The 15,897-nt window shown below is 45.5% G+C and overlaps 1 protein-coding gene across 1 annotated transcript; it reads right to left on the minus strand.

Moving 5' to 3' along the window:
* Positions 1–1,230: 1,230 nt before the first annotated feature.
* On the minus strand, positions 1,231–9,173 carry LOC120392142 (keratin, type I cytoskeletal 19-like). The gene is made up of 8 exons (XM_039516686.1): positions 8,547–9,173; positions 7,504–7,586; positions 6,458–6,614; positions 4,782–4,943; positions 4,194–4,319; positions 3,725–3,951; positions 2,767–2,897; positions 1,231–1,256 (listed from the first exon to the last, which is right to left on the minus strand). The coding sequence occupies exons 1-8, from the start codon at positions 9,171–9,173 to the stop codon at positions 1,231–1,233; spliced, it is 1,539 nt and encodes a 512-aa protein (XP_039372620.1).
* Positions 9,174–15,897: the final 6,724 nt, after the last annotated feature.

A 15,897-nucleotide genomic window follows, 5' to 3' on the forward strand; every position in this document is an offset into this window, starting at 1 on the left:
AAGAGAATTGGTTACTTTAATCCATTTCTTAGGGAACAGCCTAGAAGTCACCAGGCCTGTCTTCTAGTATTATACTGAGGCATTCAGTCTCCACAGCTGTCAGCCCGATTCTTTCAGCTGTGCTCAATTCCCCCGTTTTTTTTTTTAAACCTAAAATATAGCATAGTGTTGTGAAAAACCCCGCAAACTCACCTAAACCTGCCCCTATGGGCTGTACTCATAGACTGGGAACAATAGCAGTTTATACAGTAACAGGCAATTTCTGACGTAGAAGTTAGGACTGGAAAAGATGTGTTCACTTAGCTAATCCATTCCCTCAGCCCCGTTGGCCAATGCCAAGTTGTTCTCCTTAATTTATAGGGATGAGGTTTCCACCACTTCCCTTTGGGGACTATGGCACAGTCTAAGAGACCTATCTGAGCATAGAATCATAGAAGATTAGGGTCGGAAGAGACCTCAGGAGGTCATCTAGTCCAACCCCCTGCTCAAAGCAGGAACCAACCCAAACTAAATCCTCCCAGCCAGGGCTTTTTCAAGCCAGGCTTAAAAACCTCTAAGGAAGGAGATTCCACCACCTCGCTAGGTAACCCATTCCAGTGCTTCACCACCCTCCTAGTGAAATAGTGTTTCCTAATATCCAACCTAGACCTCCTCCACTGCACCTTGAGAGCATTGCTTCTTGTTCCATCATCTGCCACCACTGAGCACAGCTGAGCTCCATCCTCTTTGGAACCCCCCTTCAGGTAGTTGAAGGCTGCTATCAAATCCCCCCTCACTCTTTTCTTCACCAGACTAAATAAACCCAGTTTCCTCACCCTTTCCTCGTAAGTCAAAGCACATGACTTTGTGTTTAGCTCGGTACCAGAGACCACTGGAAAGTTTGATAGAGGAAATAATTTCCCAGACACAGGTTTCTTATTGCATCAAGCAGAAGCAAAATTTTATTAGGGTTGTACAGATTATCTCAAGTAAATAATTCTTGTGATTGGACACACAGAGCATCACAGAATGGAAGAAGCAAATAGCATGATAGGCAGGAAGGTGGACCAATGCTCACATGGGCCCCTTAGGACAGTAGTATTGGCATTAGCAGCGTTGAGTACTTCTGAAGAGCTCTTCTCCATGCTCTTTGCAGAGGTGCACAGTGAATGTGCTGGCTGAGCTCTCGCTTTGTCCGTGGGTGGGTCTTTGCTCGCTGGGTCTTGCACTGGAAGATGCCGGTTTCTCTTCTTAGTCACAAATCTTTCCGCCATGCCCTGGAGAGGGATAAATAGAACCATCACTTTGCTTAGAAAGGAAGTAAAACCTTCCCTGCAGCATCAGGCTTTGAGATGTACCCTGAGAGTGGGGGCTGCACACAGACACCCTGCTGACTATAAACTCTGATGAGCTCCAGAACGTCCCCCACATTGTTTATGTGTTTAGAATACAAGAAAAGAATACAAATCCCACAGATCGAGCCAGCCGCTGTGCTGGGAATGCACGAGCACAGCTCCTTGTGCCCTCCCCCGGCCACGTCCGTCCCCTAGACACCCAGCTCACTCTGCCCCCAAAGGTGTTTTATTTTTCCTAGATTGCAAATGTACATTGTTGTGCTCCCCCCTCGGCTGGATGGACCTCCCGGAGATACTGTTTGTGGCCTTGGAGCCATTTTCCCATCCTCCAGCAACACCTCGTGTGTCAACAGTGTGCTCTTGTTGCCAAGAAGGCTAATGGCATTTTGGGCTGTATAAGTAGGGGCATTGCCAACAGATCAAGGGATGTGCCCTCTATTCGGCATTGGTGAGGCCTCATCTGGAGTACTGTGTCCAGTTTTGGGCCCCACACTACAAGAAGGATGTGGAAAAACTGGAAAGAGTCCAGCGGAGGGCAACAAGAATGCTTAGGGGGCTGGAGCACATGACTTATGAGGAGAGGCTGAGGGAACTGGGATTGTTTAGTCTGCAGAAGAGAAGAATGAGGGAGGATTTGATAGCTGCTTTCAACTACCTGAAAGGGGGTTCCAAAGAGGATGGAGCTAGACTGTTCTCAGTGGTAGCAGATGACAGAACAAGGAGTAATGGTCTCAAATTGCAGTGTGGGAGGTTTAGGTTGGATATTAGGAAAAACTTTTGCACTAGGAGGGTGGTGAAGCACTGGAATGGGTTACCTAGGGAGGTGGTGGAATCTCCTTCCTTAGAGGTTTTTAAGGTCAGGCTTGACAAAGCCCTGGCTGGGATGATTTAGTTGGGAACTGGTCCCGCTTTGAGCAGGGGGTTGAACTAGATGACCTTCTGAGGTCCCTTCCAACCCTGATATTCTATGATTCTATGATTCTCATTGGTTCCATCTCTCTGTTTTAAAGACGTTTTGCCTCCTACTTCACCCTACAAAACACCCAGCCTCCATTTCCAGCCTCTTTCTCCAAGTCTCTAGACTCTCTCCCTCTCTCTCCCTGCTTCCACTTCTGGTTACCTTTCTCTTCCCTCTTTCCTCCTCCCTCTCCTTTAGCTCTCTTCTCCTTCACTTGCACCATTCATAATTCATAGTGAGAGAGTCACAGCGGCATTGGGTCCTGTTTCTTGCCAACGCTCCCCACACCATACCACTCTTGTGTCACCATGTCCTACCAGACTCTCCAGTTGCCTTACAACAGGGTCCTGAAAGGTGAGCCACAGCACCTCAGAACCACCTAACAGAGAGTGGGTTTGACAGCTTCTCTCTTGCCCTATTGGTAAGAAGAGGACTAAAGAAACAGTTTCCCTTATAGGGTAAGTCAGTTCTTACCTTTTAGATCACAAGGGTGGCAAGACGTGACATGGGGGAGAGAGTGGGAAGATGAAGAGTAGGAGTGGGAAGTTTTAATGACCGTTCCTCCTCCTATTCCACCTCCTACGCCAATCCCGCCTTCCGAGCCCCTGTGACAAGGAAAGAATGTTTGGTGAATGAAACAGAAACCAACCTTACAACGGGATTGTAGGTTCAGTGAAGCCATGTGACTTTGCCTGTCATCAATCACTCCCCATCCAGCAAAGAGCCAGGACCTGGCCAGCACGCCTCCCAGCACCCTCACTCCACTTCATCCAAGCAGAAAAGCAAAAGCACATCACTACAAGGCCAGTCATTCTCCTCATGAACTTTGCCCACAAAGGATAAACTAGTCATAGGCTGCCATTGCCAATGGGCTTTTTAAACAGGGTCTGCTGTATCCCTTGCTTCCAAATCAGGAAAAATCTTTGCCTAATTATTTATACCACTTGTTTCACAATGAAGTGGAGTTGGGGACATGCCAGATGCTTGGGATAAAAGAAGGAATGACCTGGACTTTTGGCAAAATCTCACACTGGGTCTTTTAGGCAGGTTTGAAATACTTAGGTTAATCTCTTGTTACAATTCTCTCTCGTTTTCACAGCTGCCTCTGCACTCCGTGCTTCTGTCAGGAGCAGAAATGGCAAAATATTGCAATTAATCCTCTCCTTGTGGTAGTTGTTGCCTAGCACATACCAGGAAGTGCACAACAATACGAGATGGTGCTATACCATAAGTTACAGTATTGGAAGGCACCTCGTCTCATTAGAAGTTCTCCAATCTGCCGACCTACAAGGAAGGAATGAGGTTTGGCTCAAGCTTTGGATACCTATCTAAACTGAATCTCCACACTCTCTGTGATTATAGATCTCACACATTGCACAGATCACAGCATAGGTGTTTGCTTTATGCCCCGCTGTGTCCGTAGTCTACGTACACAATGTCACGCTGTCCTCCTTCCAGCAGGCAGCGGTAAGTGTGAATCTCCTGCTCCAGTCGACATTTGACATCCAGGAGGACCTTGTACTCGTGGTTCTGGGACTCAATTTCTGCTCGCAGTTCAGCCAGTTGCTGCTCCACACAGGTGATCTGTTGCTGTAACTGGCACAGGTGGCTGTTGTAGCGACTTTCGGTTTCAGCCAAAGAGGCTTCCAGGTTGCCCCTCTAAGAATTGAAGCAAAAAAACCCACATGTACTTTAGCCATGCACTAAACTAAACCCATCTGGATGCAGGAAGTTGAGGATTTCCTATGCAAAAATAAAAGCAAATTGTTGCTGACGATCGGTTTGTCAGCGATATCGTCACGGCTACGTGGAGCGCCAGGCCGGGCTGGTCCCCATCAGTCCAGAAATGCAGATGTCAGTGTGTCACAGGTGAGATATCAATGGTTGATAACATCACATACCTGGCTAAGAAGGGCTTGCAGATCAATCTCCAGGCACTGCAACTGACGTCTAAGTTCAGAGACCTGGCTGTTGCACGACTCAACCTCCTGACTGCTTGTGATGACCTCACGATTCACCTCCTCAATCTGAAAACCAGAAACACAGAATAAAGGGCTTCAGAGGGATTTTTTAATTGTCAGGTGGGTCTAGGAGTGGGTAACAAAAGATGTAAGATGGGTAGTGGCTGGGCAAGTTTTCTGCACACTGGACTCGATCTCATCTATTGCTTGTATCTCCCCTTGCTATTCCAGTGCTAAGACCCCTCACAACTTCACCAGTAATTCTCCTCTGTCCTAACCGACAGGCTCACCCACTGTTCCACCAACACCCCTCAATAATGACATGTAGCAAACCCTGTTCTTCCCTGAGACACACGCACCATACATGCACAGGGCCTCCATCCCCTGTGCACCAGGTCACTAGACACCTGTGCTGATCATGTTTGGAACTTATGATACAGGAATACATTCTCCCCACGGCGTGACTGTGTGATTCTGAAATAGCTCCTGTATTTTTGCATGAGAGCGTTACAGTTGTGATGAATTTACCTTGCATTCATACCAATCCTCAACCTCTTTGCGATTTTGCGCGATCATCGTTTCATACTGGCATCTCATCTCCTCTAGGATTTTCTTCAGATCTGGGCCAGGACAGGAATTGACCTCCACACTCACATCACCAGTGGTCTGGTTTCTCAGACAATTGATTTCCTGCAAAGATAACCCAGATCAGCTTGTTTAAAAAGAAAAAAATGTGAGTTGAGTTTTCTGGCAAGTAAGAGCAGCAAGCCACTGTCCGTGAGCCTCTACATCCTGGGGCCCATTTCTGACAGTCACAACAACTGTCTCTGATGCATCTTCTCCAGTATAGACCCAGCCCGATGGGAAAACAAACCACAGATGATTTCCAAGCAAATCTCCACAGTGAGCACTCCTGAGGTACAGAAACAGTGGGTGTTTACTGGGATGTGTGATGGCTAATCACAGCAAATTAAGGAATTCCTGACTATTTTTGCAGGAAAAAGGGACATTTTTTATGCTTCATCTTCACCTGGGTCTTTGTGTGACTGGATCTTGCATAAGACATGTTTTCCTGTGATAGTCTCTACATTTTGCTTTTTAGTAGTTTATGTTTTCACAACGGCTACCATTTTTGTGTGTCTCTCTTCTGTACACCAAATCCAGTCAGCACATTTCCACTGTCATTTTTGTTGCATACATATTATGACTTTTTCACTAGGAGGGTGGTGAAGCACTGGAATGGGTTCCCTAGAGAGGTGGTGAATTTCAATCCATAGAGATTTTTAAGGACAAAGCCCTGGCTGGGATAATTTAGTTGGGGATTGGTCCTGCTTTGAACAGGGGGTTGGACTAGATGACCTCCCGAGGTCCCTTCCAACCTTGATATTGTATGATTCTATGAGAATTAAATTTGATGAATGAAAGTCACTCATTTTCCTGAATGGGTTTGGACCAGTGTTACAGGTTCTCTTGGCCTCTTTTTGACAAAGAAGTTGTTCCTTATCTTAGATTAGTCACAATTTGTTGGCTGTCTTCACATTTTTTCCTTTCATATTTACATTATAGGAGAAGGGAGCTTTGTTCAGTGCTTAGAGCTCCTGACCTACTGTTCCTGGATCTCCTACTGAGATTCCAAGTGATCTTGGGCAAGACACTTCTCTTAGCCATTCCTTAGATAGCCTGGCTTCACAACAGAGAGAATACTAGCATCACAGGGATGATGTTAATACTAATTAATTGTTTATGAGGTGTTTTGAGTTGAGTTCAGTAAGTTAAGTTAAGTAATCGGCCGTGACAAATCAGCTGGAAGATTTATCCAACTCACTGCTAGTCTCTGAGGTAGCTCTCGCCCCTTCCCCTTTTGCAGAGCCCAGGAGCTCCCAGAAGCTTGACATTCCTTCCTAAGACTCAACTCCTACATTGTTCAGAAACTTTAGAGGGCTGGACCTGAGCTCTTGGGCTGCTTGTGGCAATTACTCCGGCACAGGATCCACCCTTTGTATATTTCAAATTAGAATTAATATGATTAGGAAATGGGATTTGTGAAAGGAGCAATATCATAATAATGCAGATTATTCTTAATATTCTCTTGGTCGTAGTTGCACTCGGGCCCTGCTGTTTTAATCAGGATCAGGTCCCCACTGCTGTAGTAAGTAATGTACAAAATCTAAAAACCCAACCCATTGAAGGGAATGAGCTCCTACCTCCTCATGGTTCTTCTTCAGACAACACAGCTCCTCCTTCAGGCACTCGAGCTGCGCCTCCAGGTCAGACCTGCACAGGGTCAGTTCGTCCAGAACTTGGCGCAAGCCATTAATATCGGCCTCCACACTCTGGCGAAGGGCCAGCTCAGTCTCATACCTAAGCCAGGGACAAGAAAGACAGAAAAGTCAGCCCCTGGCAGAACCCACCGCTGAAGATTCCTGGCATCTGCACTTTGGTTATGAATGGGTCTGGGTCTCACTTCTTTCAGCTTTACCTTTATAGCTGTGCTTAAAGTATCACACACTAGGTCTGCTGCCTGGTCTCTGTGTGTTCAAAGGCAGGGGTCTGGTTCACAACAGACCTTCCTCTTCAGCTTCTTTTGCCCCTCGCCTCTCTACTGGAACTACTACAAAGATGTCACACACTAACTTTTCTGCACTTCCCCTGGGAAATAATCTAAACTCTTTTCTTTATTAAAAAATCCGTGGGCCAGACTCAGTTGGTATGAATCTGCATAGCTCCATTGCCTTCAATGGACTCATGCCAACATGCATCCATTGTCCCTATATTTTAGCCCCCTAAGCCCCACAAGCAAACTCTTTGTTTCCTCAAACACTCTGTCCTGGAAATGCCCCTATTCTGGCACCTCTAGAGTCAAAGACCGAAGGCACATCTCAAAATCTGAGACCACCAATTATGTATCATTGTTCCCGAGTGCTCCCCCATTGGTCTGTCTGTATCCATTGTTGTCTTTTGTCTTCTAATGGGATTGTGGGCTCTTTGGGGGCGGTGAGTGTCATTTTGTTCTGTGTTTGTACAGTGCCTAGCACAATGGTCCATAACGTGGCTCATAGTGATAGTATAAATAATTAACAATGATAAAATCTCACAAAAATCCCACCTGTCCCGATTTGGAAATTCTAGTAACCCCCCATTAGGAGATACCTTAATTTGGGAATAGTATAAGTAATTGTCAATTTGTAAGTAGGATGTGAGGGAACAAGAGGAGAATGATAGGGTTTGTCTGGTACAGAGAGGTACTCACTTCAGTCTGAAGTCATCAGCTGTCATCCTGCTGTTATCAATGTTCAGAATGATCTTGTTGTTGTCTAGGGTAGCGCAAACGATCTGAAAAAGAAGAGAGTCCAGGAGATTTTCAGCCATGAAATCTCTTCCTTATGTCACACTCAGTGCCACATTGCAAATTTCAGTCTTTTTACTCTTCCGGTATTCAAATTCTGACAGAGAGGAAGCACAGAAAAATTCTGATCCTCGGAGAAATGTTTCAGAAATACCCAAGTGTGTGAAATGAAATAGCTGAAATGCATAAATGTGTAAAAACACACAGTTAAGAAGCTAACGGTTTTGTAATGATAATTAGTGTTCCCTGGTGCCTACTGTAACAAACCTCACATTTTCAAACTTGGTCTAGAGTTCATAACTACGAGTTTATATGTTTTTCATCACAAGACTTACATTACAGCCCAGGATTTGGCGTGTATCTCTCTCCTGTACCCTGTGAATCTGTCCACTTTGTTTTTCCTATCTAACTAATCCTTCTTCAGAATACACTTGGAAAATATTTTTTACAAAAATTCAATTGCCCAATCAAAACTATTGATGACAAAGTATTCTTTTTTTCTTATTGTTCTTTAGGAGAATAGTCTGCTTCCCCACCCCCATTTCTGTTGAAATAGAAATGGGATTTTAACTAGAATCCGGGAAAACTGATGACAGGACACTATGTAATAATGAAGATAACTCAGTGGATTAATGAATGAATTTCTCTTCTCGTCTCCCTTTTGGGTATAAATATATTAAAACATCCTGTTACAAACTTCATTCAGGAGGAGTACTGACCAGGCCGATTGTTCCCTGCCTATGTAACCTTTTTCTCTTTGTACAAATCTGGTCAAGAAAAGGCAAATTGTAAATGGATTCATAAGTTTTCACACCCTCACTCGTAGTTCATAGAAGGAGTTGCCTTAATTTAAGTCTGCAAAGAACATTTTACAAAAGTAAAATGGGATCTGAACAGAGACTCAGAGGGAAGCTCTTAGAATAGGGAATACAGCCCAAAAATGTCACCTGATTTTGAAGATCTTCTATTTCCTTATAGTAGCAGCTGTAGTCCTTTGGTATACCGGTGTGTCCATGATGGGCATACCATTCCCTGATTTTGCACTCTAGGGCAGCATTTTCTTCCTCCAGGCATCGCACCTTGTCCAGGTAAGAAGCCAGGCGGTCATTAAGGTTCTGCATGGTCAGCTTTTCATCACAAGTGACAAATGCGCCATCTCCACAAACACCACCAAAGCCACCACCAACTGCACCACCAAAGCCGCCACCAACTACACCACCAAAGCCACCTCCAACTACACCACCAAAGCCACCTCCATATCCACAGCGGGTACTGCCACCGCCAAACCCAATGCTGGAACAACCTCCATAGCCATATCCTGGGAGACCTCCTGCTAAGACACCTCCATAGCTACCTCCAGAAAAGCTACCAGCACTCAGTCCCGCTCCACAACTCGCTCCACCACTGTAACTCCTACCCGAAAAGCCTCCACTGCTGCCTATCCCACAAGAGCTATATCTTCCAGAAGAGACTGAAGAAATCCTTCCTCCACCACCACCTCCAACCGCACAGCTACCACCACTACTCCTCCCTTTGGTAGAGAGAGTAACAGTCTGCTTGGTGCTGCAGCTCATAGCGACAGCGATTAAGAATCCAACCCAAAGCCCAAAGCAAGAGGCACAGCTTGATATGAATTCAGACTGCAGATTTTCTATCCCCACAGATCTCTATTTATACCTTCCACAGTGGGTGTCACCAGTAGGGTGTTTCTCCTTCCCATGGGGCTGGCTAGTCTTGCTTTTTATGCCAAGAATAATTTCCCAAAGGCAGTTTCCCTCCAGAAATCCCAGTACACAAGGAATTTAAGTTACATGTCAGCAGTTTGTTTCAAAAATACACTCACAATGATGTTTTATGAATCATCAGCTTTTCCTTATGATGAAAACTTTACAAGAAGCCAGGAAAAAACATGGCCCTAAATTATATGCAGGGAATAAATCATAGAACATATTGCAACAGAGAACTCTTAATCTGTAATTATTTAATTTTCATTTTTATTTTGTCTTTAATAAGCATTTTTTTCATATGAGACGCTACGGTGTAGATATAGAAGATCAAAATGAATGAATGAATAAGTATGGAGGAAAGGGGTAAGGAGGAAAATCTGATTTTCATCACTTGCATTGTGGAGTACCATTGGAGTCAGGGTGAGGATCTGTGGATGAAAAGAAATTAATATGATGTTTTTGTTGCTGGATTCAAGCTTTGTTTGGGCTGTGTAAGATAACTGAAAAATGATCCAGCCACAATCCACAGCAAGCAGTATTTCTGGATGAAGTTACATAACATTTCCTCTTTCAGACAGTGGCAGCTCCAGGCACCAGCGCAGCAAGCGCGTGCCTGGGGTGGCAAGCCGCGGGGGGTGCCCTGCCGGTCCCTGCCAGGGTGGCAGTCAGGCAGCCTTCGGTGGCTTGCCTGCGGGAGGTCCGCCAGTCCCGTGGATTCGGCGGCAGTTCGGCGGCGGGTACACTGACGCCGTGGGACCGGCGGACCTCCCACAGGCAAGCTGCTGAAGGCTGCCTGACAGCCGTGCTTGGCATGGCAAAAAAGCTAAAGCCGCCCCTGCTTTCAGAGGTATCGTTTTAGCACTGCAGAGTTCCACTTTCTTGCCAGCGCATCCAGTTGCCTGAATTACATGCAGACCAGACAGGTTTATTGTCAATTCCACATTCAGTATTATAGGCAGATCTTTGTACATTTGTACTTAGCTAAAGACTCCATTGCTTGACGTACAGGCCCTGCCTTGGATCCGAGAGGGAAATGCATTTATGTTTCCTACTCATGTCATTAACTCCGACTCTCTCCTGCTCTCTGTGACAGCAAACTCTCCTTTTGCTTCAAAACTTGCAGCAGCATGTGTTACTGTTTTTCCCACCAAAATGATTAATTTCCTGCTGCACCTTCCCACCGACGGCTTTTTATAACAATGGGCAGAGTTAATTTTCAGGACATCTCTCTCTCTTTCTCTGTCTGGTTCTTTTGTTCATCAAAAGTCCACTATAGAATATTTTCTCTCCGAGCCCTGGGTGCTCCATGAGGAGGGTGTGTCCAAACCAGCAGAACTTTCTTTCGTAAGCGTTGCTTCCGTGATGTCTCTGCAACTTTGTTAGACATGATTTTATCTTGTCACTTGTCATAATTACCTTATACAATTTGCATAATAGCTGCCAGGCGTCATCTATTAAATTTTTCCAGTTCTTTGATGTGCAGACAGAGAGTAAGTTGGAAATCAAGACTCTACAGTAACTGTGGACTTTGATTTTTGCATGTGGGTGTGGGATACTGTGCTGATTGCAGTTTTAGTGTTGCAACCTTTCAAATTCAGACTATGCCTTTTTATCTGGCTAATGATTTCCTGGTCAGTAATGACCATGTCTGACAAAATTCCAAGCAGGTAAATGAAATCATTACCGTGCTGAATTTGGCAACATTGATTGTGGTCCTAGGTCTTAAATATGCCTTCCAAGGTGCCGGTTTTGTACATTACTTCAGTTTCTCTCACACTGGTGGTTAGTTCGTAGCTTTGAGTTATCTCAGCACATTTGTTAGTGATGAAGTGGAGGTGTGGAGAGCGTGTGCAACAAGAGCAGAATCATCTACTCATAGAAGCTCATCCCTAACCTACTCGATTTGTTGTCTGGAGGCTTTAATCTGCTTGCAGAGTCTGCTGATATTTCATGATGCAATAAAAAGTCCTGGCATTTACATACTGGGGGCATCATTGATTATCATGGCAAAGAAGAGTCCCGGAGACTTACTTAGGGAATACCAGGAAGAATGAAGAGGGAGCGAAGGCACAGCAGGTTCACCCTCCTTTTATATTTTCTTGCTGGGATGTGTGTGCAGTGATGGATTGGAATAGGAGACAATGCCGGAGCCTGCAGCTGAACATGGAAATGTACTGGTAGAGCACTGTGTGAATGTGGGAAGTGAGCAACAGAGCTGGACTATTTAAAGTGCTTCAAACACCAGACATTAAGGTGGTCAGTTCAATGCAGATAGATAGATAGATAGATAGATAGATAGATAGATAGATAGACAGACCCAGGCCAGTTGGGAACAGCAGAGTGGTAGAAGGGAGATATACTGGCCACTGGATAAGCAGTTTTCTGTTCCCTGAGTGACCAGAGCAGGGGCTGCTCCAGGCTAATGAGAACACCTGACTTCAATTAACCTGCTAAGAGTCAGGTGAGGCTGTTAAGCACCTGACTCTAATTAAGGCCCCTCTAATGCTATAAAAAGGCTCATTCCAGTCAGGCCAAAGGGAGCCAGAGGAGAGGAAGTGCGTGCGAGGAACTGGGAGCAAGAGGTGTGCAAGAAGCTGAGAGTGAGCAGGCAAACTGCTGGAGGACTGAGAAGTACAAGCGTTATCAGACATCAGGAGGAAGGTCTAGTGGTGAAGACAAAGAAGGTGTTGGGAGGAGGCCATGGGGAAGTAGCCCTGGGAGTTGTAGCTGTCGCACAGCTGTACCAGGAGGCACTCTAGACAGCTGCAGTCCACAGGGCCCTGGGCTGGAACCCGGAGTAGAGGGCGGGTCCGGGTTCCCCCCAACCTCCCAACTCCTGATCAAACACAGGAGGAGTTGACCTGGACTGTGGCTTCTACCAGAGGGGAAGGTCTCTGGGCTGTTTCCCAGCCCACAGGGTGAATCTGTGAATAAGCGCAGGACCCACCAAGGTGGAGGAGGAACTTTGTCACAATAGATAGATAGATAGAGGTATACCCAACTTGCTGTTTCTTCTTAAATGATTCTTTTATTTATATTTACATTTTGTACAAATATTGTACAATACATTTGTGATGTTTCATTCATATGACTGCCTCACAGCTTATAGCATTTACGGCCATTGATACTAAGCAAGTGTTAGACTAGGTGTGAAATATTATTTGTATTGCAGTAGTATATACAGATCCCATACAAGTATAGAAGCCCTATTGTACTAGGTACTGGACACACAAACAATGCGAGGACAGTCCCAGGCCTTGAGAGCTCACAGCCTGAGGGTTGGTAATCATCATGGGAGTTTACACTTACATAAATCTTTACAAATGTTACAAACCGTACAATAAATAAATACAGAAAATCAGGTCTACATCATAAAATAGACTTTTATGGAGAATTTAGAGTAGCTACATCATACTTTAAAATACACGAGTATTCAAAAAATCTAGGATAAACATAGTCTTGTATAATTTTTTGCAATATGCAGTATTTCGTGATGATTCCAAACATGTGACTAGTGGTGTCTACGGAGGCACTTACGTAGCTCTGGGATGTGAAAGAGCCACCCCCTGAACAACGTACGTTACACCAACCTAACCGCCAGTGTTGACATGCAGATTGATAGATAGATTAGACAGTTGTCAGGAGAGCTTCTCCCGCTGACATAGCTAGTACCGCCGCTGGCAGGGCTGGAGTCGTTAAGCTGACAGGAGGGTTCTCTCCTGTGAGCTTAGAGTAGTTACATTACAGAGCTTACAGCAGTGCAGCTGCGTCGCTCCAGCTCTACTGTTGTAAATGCTCTAGTGTAGCTATAACCTCAGTCTTCTCATTCACACCTTGTAGCATCTGTTCATTTGTCCCTACAGAAATTTCTTTTTGATGATGCTGTAATCTGTATTCATTTCTGCTCCCCATGGATGGGCTGGTGATTCTGCCTCCCAATGGGAGCACAATTCATTTTAACCACAACTGCTATAATATATGGAGATGTACCTATCTCATAGAGCTGGAAGGGACCCTGAAAGGTCATTGAGTCCTTGGGAACTATGGTCACCTGCTGCTCCCAGCTGCCATGGGTGGAGGGGGAACCCCCCAGCTCCCAGCCACCACGGTGCGGGGGGAAACCAGGGAGCTGCCGCAGCAAAAGTCACAGACAGGTCACGGATTCCGTGAATTTTTGTTTCTTGGCCGTGACCCGTCCATGACTTTTACTAAAAATAACCATGACAAAATCTTAGTCTTACTCGTGACTTTCAGCCTAAGCCTGGGCCTGTCAATCACCTGCTCGTCCTCTCTTGCTGTACATTGTTCACGTAGGAAAAGTGAGAAAAGAAAAAACGTAAAGCTTATAAATGGCATTCCCCACATAACATGAATCACGTCTTCTCTCCTTTGTGTAACCCTCCTTCCCTCCTTTCATCTTTGCCTGTTGTCATCACTTCCTCTGTCTAATTTCGATTATAAACTTGTTGGGGCAAGGACTGTGCCGCCTTTTCTTTCTGTAAAGCATTTTGCACACTTAGCTCGGGGTGCCGTATAAGCATAGCTGTGGCCAAAGCACTAGTGAAATGCCTGGGACCAGTAATTGTTAGAGATGAACTAGATGAACTGGATACAGAGCTCTCCATAGATAAGGTCTTGCCAAAGGGCTGGCTACACAAGCACACCCAGATGGTTGCTGAGGATATTGTGTGGGTTAAACACTGTCTCTTCTCTGAACACAGACTCACAGAGCAGGCAGCTCCTAAGGATGCTGGTTAGAATTTACCTTTTTGAGTAATTCCTTGAGTTGCAGAGCAGGTGGCTGAAAGAGTAGTTAGAGCCACTGAACTAATCTGTGGTCAATGTTGAGAACAATGGTCTCTGTGACACTCTATACCTCGGGGGAACACCTTGTAACCCCCATATTCCTCAGTTATAGATAATTGTGATATTGCATATAAAGCAGGCCAGGTGAGGTATCAGGGGAAAGGTTATGATCTGCTGAAAGCCATTGTTCAATCTAAATATGTATCCCATCAATGCATATAAACTTATAAGAATTGTGTTAAAGCAGCAAAGAATCCTGTGGCACCTTATAGACTAACAGACGTTTTGCAGCATGAGCTTTCGTGGGTGAATACCCACTTCTTCGGATGACTGCTTGCATCCGAAGAAGTGGGTATTCACCCACGAAAGCTCATGCTGCAAAACGTCTGTTAGTCTATAAGGTGCCACAGGATTCTTTGCTGCTTCTACAGAACCAGACTAACACGGCTCCCCCTCTAAGAATTGTGTTGTATGGTTGTCACTAAAATATGCTGTGGGTTTGGGAAGTGCCCAGATACTAGCGCTCCAGAGACAACGACAAGGGGGGTAGCCAACACCTGGGTGGGTGCTGAGCAGACTTCACCAGCGATTGTCCAGCCAAGGAGTTACAGTTCAGTGACTCACTCACAGGAGAGACACCGGGGTATTGCTTCACCTTGTGACTCAGCGATGCCCACCAGACATGCCTGGACTTGTGTTCTCCAAGCACACGGACTGAGGGTATAAAACAGAACACAGTGGCCACAGGCTTGGCCTTTTGTCCTGCCCCCACCTATGCTGCAAGCAACAAGAATGACTCCAACAGAGGAGACTGGCCCAGGTTGAAGAGACAAACCTGTATATTAGGGACTGTAAGATCAGTGGGGTGAGAACATTGCTTGATCTAAATACCGTCTGGTATGGTAAGGGTTAGGGTTTAGACTGCATGCTGGGATTTTATTTTCTTTGGTAACTCTCTCTGACTTTTTGCCTAATAATCACTTAAAATCTCTCTTTTGTAGTCAATAAACTTGTTTTACTGTTTATTTTTACCAGTGAGTTTGCCTGATGTGTTTGGTAAATCTGCTCAGGTTACAGAGGCTAGTGTATGTCCTCTTTCCATTGATGAAGCGGTGAACCAATTAATAAACTTGCATTGCTCAAGAAAGGTCTTGTGTAGTGCAAGATGGTATATTCCTGAGGTACAAGGCTGGGATCTGGGGGGATGTGGCGGGTGCCTTTCTCTGTGTGATTCATGAGTGGCTCTGGGAGCATCCATGCAAACTAGCAGGGTGTGCTGAGTGATCATAGCACCTGGAGGGGTTTGCTGCTGGTCACTAGCAAGGCCTTGCGAGAGACAACTCAGCCTGAAGAGTTAAGGGGGCACAGTGGTCCCACAGTTCCAGGCTGCAGCCCGTGGATCCCGTCACAGTCTCCATGCAGCCATGCCCTGTGACTTGGGGCTGAAGGGTGAAAGGAAAAGGAGAGGGGTCACAAGAACCGAGTGTACTGGCAGCAGGGGAAAGACCAAGGTCTAGAAAGTGAGCTGGATTCTGGCTACAGGGCTGCATCATAGTTTCATATTGGCATCTCATCTCTAGGATTTTCCTCAGACCTGGACCAGGAGAGGAACTCACCTCCGCATTGATATCACCAGTTGACTGGCTTCTCAGACAATTCATTTCCTGCATAGAGAACCCACAGCAAACATAGTGAGTTCACTTCTGTAGCAAAAAGTAGTAAAAACCACCTCTGGGAGCCAATGAACTGCTTCTTTGTGAGACTC

Source organism: Mauremys reevesii, linkage group 27, assembly GCF_016161935.1.
Source record: "Mauremys reevesii isolate NIE-2019 linkage group 27, ASM1616193v1, whole genome shotgun sequence".
In the NCBI taxonomy this organism is placed as follows: Eukaryota; Metazoa; Chordata; order Testudines; family Geoemydidae; genus Mauremys; species Mauremys reevesii.

Excerpts from the sequence above, each read along its gene's own strand:
- LOC120392142 (XM_039516686.1), bottom strand. The coding sequence starts at position 9,173 with ATGAGCTGCAGCACCAAGCAGACTGTTACTCTCTCTACCAAAGGGAGG. Across the intron at positions 4,944-6,457 it reads TGAAGAAGAACCATGAGGAG|GAAATCAATTGTCTGAGAAA; the intron begins GTAGGAGCTCAT and ends TTATCTTTGCAG. Across the intron at positions 4,320-4,781 it reads AGGATTGGTATGAATGCAAG|ATTGAGGAGGTGAATCGTGA; the intron begins GTAAATTCATCA and ends TCTGGTTTTCAG.